The 5,945-nt window shown below is 38.2% G+C and overlaps 1 protein-coding gene across 2 annotated transcripts; it reads left to right on the top strand.

Moving 5' to 3' along the window:
- The first annotated feature begins 333 nt into the window (after positions 1-333).
- Positions 334-5,371, top strand: LOC308689559 (uncharacterized protein). 2 transcript variants are annotated; one of them, XM_081363343.1, is made up of 11 exons: positions 334-641; positions 1,176-1,323; positions 1,438-1,687; positions 1,959-2,256; positions 2,795-2,972; positions 3,089-3,165; positions 3,260-3,440; positions 3,535-3,783; positions 4,246-4,416; positions 4,517-4,662; positions 4,970-5,371. In XM_081363343.1, exons 5-9 carry the CDS (start codon positions 2,819-2,821, stop codon positions 4,296-4,298), a joined length of 714 nt encoding a protein of 237 aa, XP_081219469.1. In that variant the 5' UTR covers positions 334-641; positions 1,176-1,323; positions 1,438-1,687; positions 1,959-2,256; positions 2,795-2,818; the 3' UTR covers positions 4,299-4,416; positions 4,517-4,662; positions 4,970-5,371. The 2 variants fall into 2 exon arrangements, with proteins under 2 accessions (XP_081219469.1, XP_081219468.1); XM_081363342.1 differs by having other exon boundaries at positions 1,959-2,972.
- The last annotated feature ends 574 nt before the right edge of the window (positions 5,372-5,945 follow it).

The following is a 5,945-nucleotide window of genomic DNA, read 5'->3' as shown; positions in this document are numbered from 1 at the left end:
CTGTTGTTGTTGTCTTTGGATACAGGAAGAAGAATCGGAAATGACGCATATTGCGTCTTAAAGGAGTCATAACCTGCAATTTTCACTTTTCCACAAGAATCAATGTATGTAATGATTGACTAACGATTATACACTGGCCGGGAAGCCGATATTTAAAAGTGAAGCGTTTGTTTACCTCAGGGTAAATAAACCAGCGCGCGTGCACGTGCACTCAAATACGAGATTTTGATTTCAGCCCCCTCTTGACGTCAAGACGGGGCAGGATATCCCATATATGGACACCGCAAATCTATGCCGCGGGAAGCCCGCCCCTCTCCCCCTCATATTCAGTTCAGTCGAGAAAGATGGAGAAACCGAGTGCACACCTGAGTTGCTCTGTGGTTGACTGCCACAAACATCATGCAAATGTGTTTTATCTACCAAAAATGGACAAAACTATCAGGGACCAGTGGATGAAATTCATTTTTAATGACGCTGTCCCAAAAACCCTTTCCACTGGCGTATCGTTAAGTGTGTGCGCTAAACATTTTACACAGGACTCATTTACAAACTTGGCCCAATATCAGGCGAAGTTGGCCTCGAAGCTCCGTTTGGGAAAAGGTGCCATCTCAACCATCAGGGACTTGCCTGGAATTGAAATGGTAAGACTGTGTTTTTATTGCTCTACTGTGTGTAACAAAAAGCAGCTAACTGCTAATGTGGCAATTGTATGTAGAAGCTAACTTTACCTTCGAGGTAAACATGGGGAATGAACTCTACGAATGCTAGCCACATCTTTCCACTTTGTTTTACACTACAGTAGTGACGGTACAGGAGTCCATGCTCAGTGTCTAAAACTTTTTGCTAAATGCATGTATGAAAACAATATACCACTAAACATTATTAGCCAAACTCATGCAAAACATGCAGTCTGAAAATAGCTTTCAGTTAGTGGGGCTTCTGTAAGAATGTATCTGGCAATGGTGTATTTTTTCTTTTTTATTTGGTTGTGATTACAATTTCACTAAGTACTGTCACATTTATTGAGCTATTGCAGTATTTTGTCTGTTTTTGTACCGCTTGAAGTAGTGAAACACATTTTTTTGCATATCACTCCAAATTTTCAAATGTTTCAAAAATTTATTTTTTTAATTGTAATTTTTTTTTTTTTTTTTTTATCATTATGCCATTATTAGGCTAGCACATCTCATGAAGTGTCTGGTACCAGTACTGTCGTTTCATCAAACGTTAGAGATGTTGGCTGCCAGACAGAACCCGTGGTGCTGGCATCAACTGCAACGCAACTGTCATTTAAAACTTTGCAACCACACTTCCGAAGTGAAGGTATGTAGACTTTTAAAAAAAAGACAAAGACTGTCATATTATTCATGGAAGAACATGTAATTTTTTTTTTTTTTTTGGCTTGTTGTCATGTCTATCTGTTTCTCTGCATAAAAGGAACCCAGACAACAGTCAAGACCACTACTGATGTAGGCATCTGCACATCACCATCTACATTACATCCTGTCCATCCATGGTCCTCAACACCAATAAAGCCACGAATAAAGAGGCCTCGTCTCATGGAGGAGGATAGAGATGAGGCCAGTACTGCAGAGGCTAGCTCCTCTTTAGTGGCACCCGAAGCAGATGACTCCACATATAACCCAGAAAATTCAGTTAATGTGTTAACTGAGTCAATGGACACATTGTAAGTTATTCTGATTTAAGAAAACTTGCCCGATTACTATACAACATGTTTTTATCCTATGTCACTTGTTGTTTTTAATTATATATCATGTTAATCCTTATGTGAGTACTGATGTATTTGATTATAAACAAGGGACAGTTGTCTGTATGCTAAGAACTGCTAAAATTTGTAATGTTTTGTATTCCCATTTCAATTCACTTGGACCTATATATCTAAACCTGCATTTATACATTGTACTTGCATGTGACTGTTTTCACTCTTGTCAATGTAGGGAAGACACCATTCCCCTTCCTGAACAGTCATCGTCCATTCCCAAAATGAGAAAGCTGTTGGTCTTTGAAGAATGCCTCTTGGAGCTTTTTGAGAAGTGCCCAGTGTGTACGCAAGTTTGTGAGGTCCAGAGAAGACTGAGAGGTACATTCATGGAAGTTTGGCAGAGATGTCCACATTGCCAGTACCAACGACGGTGGAAGAGTCAGCCAGTTATTGGAAACTCCACACCAGCGGGGAATTTACAGCTTTCTACAGCTATCTACGTGTCTGGTGCTTCTTTCTTCAATATACAGAAGGTATGTATGTACAAGGAGTTTGTCTAATATTGTTATTATAGCTTCAAAAACGATTAATTTTGGTAATGGAATGCTCTTCATTAAATGGCTGAGGTTGGGGGTTCATCCACTTTATGTTGCATGGTGCACTGATTAATACCCCCTGAGTCCTCAACGCACACTTTCCTTTATAGATTTGGTTATTAACAGCAGCAACACACATACTTTGGTTTCAATTGGTCTTTCTGAAGCTCTCCAATTGTCTCCTCATGACCAAATCATTTCAGTTTACTGTTATATAGCAGCAACACTTCAAAAGTCTGTGGGATTGTCTGCCTGGTGGACTAAAGTTGAGTCAGCCCTGTTGAAAGGAAGTTTGTTTGAAGGGATACACCACCATTTCTGGATTTTTGTCTTTTCATGTAAAACCCAAATAGCAACACTGTTTGGTATAAGATTTAGACTCACCACAATTTTCTTCTACTTATGCAATGTTAATAAAATATATGTTTATCACCATGTAGACCCATTCAATTCCATTATTCTTTTTTCATGACAGGTCTTCAAGGCCATGCAGTAGCAGATGCACAGCTACAAACAGTTCCGAACACATTGCCGCAACTTCATAGAGCCCGCTGTGATTCACAAGTGGAAGAATGATCAGGCAGCCGTCTTGCAACAGCTGAGTACAGACGGGAGTGCTATTCTTGGTGGCGATATGAGGGCTGATTCACCAGGCAATTTTATTTTATTATTTGTAAATCTTAATACAGGAAAATAGTGGATTAATGCACTTTTTTGGATTATTTTCATCAATAACATTATTTTTGATTTTCTACAATTATGTGTTCAGGACATAGTGCAAAGTTGGGAAGCTACACCATGATGGACTTGAACAAAAACACAGTCATCGACATCCAGCTAGTCCAGGTAACTGAGTAAATCACAGCACTGCTGAGATGCCTTTGCCGTATTAGCCTTAATGTATTAAACGTAATCCACTCATATACATATTTCGTAATAGAGCAACGAGGTTGGTGGTAGCGTGAACATGGAAAAGGAAGGTTTGAAGAGGAACCTTGCAGTCATCACAGAGTCTGGAATTAAGTTGGACTGCATCGTATCGGATCGGCACCCCCAGATCCAGAAATTACTCACTGATGCCAAAATAACTCAGTACTATGATGTATGGCACTTTGAGAAAGGTATTTGACATTTACTTATTTCATTCATTATGGCAAATGTTGACCTATGTTTTATTGCCCTGGCAATAATTTTATATTTTCAATGTTGTTGTAGGGATGGGCAAAAAATTGACGGCCATTTCTAAAACAAAGGACTGTGAAAAGGTGAAAAAATGGTTGCCGATGATAAAGAACCAGATCTACTGGATTGCGGCTTCATCGACCTCTGGGCCAGAGAGGATCGCCAAGTGGTCGTCTGTGATAAACCACCAACAGGACATCCATAACCACGATGACCCCCTGTACCCAGTCTGTCATCATGCTCCACGTGTGTCGACGGACAAGGAGAAATGGTTGAAAGCAGGTAATTTTATTCTTGTCACACACAAATCCAAATGGCCTACAAAATATTGTAATTTATGAATTAGATAAAACACATACCTGATTAAAATGCAAAAGAATATCTCTAATTCTAAAAGAAAATTAAATTCGTCATATTTCGTTCTATTAGAAGCAGCAATTATATTTAAAATATATATGTATTTTGTATGTGATCCCCATTCTTACAAGCTAAAAATAGCTTCTGGTTGAGTCCTGTTTTTACAAACAACAATAATGAATTAAAAACCACATAATTTTCCATGTGTTGTTGTAAAATGAAAAGGAGTGAATTTTGAATTGTAATAACTATACTGTTATACTTTATTGGGTTTCTAAGTATGAACACAGCTTGACCTATAACCATTGTTTTATCTTCATCAAGTAGGCCACAATCAAAGAGTTGCATAAAGTTGTTGTCCAATATTTTTTGTCATCAAACTATTAGGAACACCAGTTCATTATAAGTTGGAGAAGCTGTTTAAAGCAAGAGAGTCCTGAAAGACGTGTCAAAGCTAAGCCCCCATCACCAAACGTCATCGCTGGAGGCTTTTCACTCAGTGGTCATTCGATTTGTTCCAAAAAGTGTGCCATTTCCATTCATGGGAATGCTATGCAGGTTAATAACAATGGTTCTCAATGTTTGTGAAAATGTTCAATATCGAGCCCCAACATACGTAATACACAGTGACAACATTTGTGAATTTCTCTTTCCAAAGACTCTACCTGTCTGCGATGCACTATAACGAGAACGCTGACCGTCCACAAAGGCAGGCTGATGGGAAACCTTCATTCAAACTTTATTGGCCAAAAGGAAGAAAAGGGACATGTACAGTGAAGCCACGGAAAGAAGACCCGACATTCAGTAAGTTAACTTATGAATTATTTATTATTGCACACTGATCAAACATAGACAATATATATATATAAAAATAACGTGATAAATTACAATATAAAATGCAGATGTACAATTACAATTATTTGGACTTGTACAACACCATATAAACAGACTTTTCAAACCTATCTGACCTTAATCTGTGAACATAACATTTACATATACATGTGATGCTGTATAAAAAAAAAAAAAAAAAAAAAATAAGTGGATGTTGATGAAAATTTATAAATGGCCTGTTTTGTTTATTAATCCAAAGAATGTCTGTTCCTGCCTTCAGACTATGTGGATGAGCTGATGCACCTGGTTTTTGATGTGGTGTTTCCTGACCCAGAACCTTTTGTCAGTCAGCTCAAGCAGATACCTGTGCCAGACTCACTCTGCTCTCAATTTGAAGCACCAGCAAAGGAAGACGTTGTAGCCCGCTATGTGTCACGCTTCAATCGAGCGGGACCCTGAAGCCTGTATATCCTCCATCTGAATCGGGGAACTCACGGCGGATACGCAGCACCACACATGCAGGAATGACCACCCTGATCTTGTGTCCGAGATGTCCCCAGCACCAACTCACAAAGCACCGATATGATAAGTGCCTGTATTCACTGTAAATAGGATGTACAAAGTTTTAAAAAAAAAATTATTTAAGTTTGCATGTTTTGAAAAACATAATAAAGCAACTTTTAAATTGCGGGTGTTTGTTTCTTCAAATTTTACTTATTGCAAGAACTTGTGTAAATAGTACTGTGTTCTATAACCTTCTATTTACATCCAATACAATTGTAGATTACTAGTAAAGTTGCAATTATTAGTGTACATGCAATGATCAGACTGAACAAGCATCTTAGTTTTCCCATTGTTGTGTTGAATAAGGTTGGCAATGCCAATAATCTTTATTCAATTAGTGTTTACAGTTGCTGAATAAAACTTGCCTTTCACTGCCTCCAATAGGCAGATGTCCCTAGTCCTGCATATAAATGTTTCTTGCATTTTGAAGAGAATAGACGTTCAAACACACTGAGTCTAATACAGGATGCTGAATCATACACATGGGAGGAGTCTGTATCTGATTCATCCTTCTTAAAACCTGTGATATAAACAATAATAATAATAATAATATTTAAATATATATACTTGGAAAGATGTGACTGCTGGTAGGTGATGTATGATGTCCACCTTTGGGGTCTCCCTGCAGCAGACGTTTTCTCTTTCAGTGGGCATGGTGCTGCAATTTCCACAAGTGCACCTATTCATCAAAA

This window comes from Scardinius erythrophthalmus (genome assembly GCF_964197995.2).
Source record: "Scardinius erythrophthalmus genome assembly, chromosome: 4".
Lineage (NCBI taxonomy): Eukaryota > Metazoa > Chordata > Actinopteri > Cypriniformes > Leuciscidae > Scardinius > Scardinius erythrophthalmus.
The sequence above is the reverse complement of the archived record's forward strand: the minus strand, read 5'-3'. Positions and strand labels throughout refer to the sequence as shown.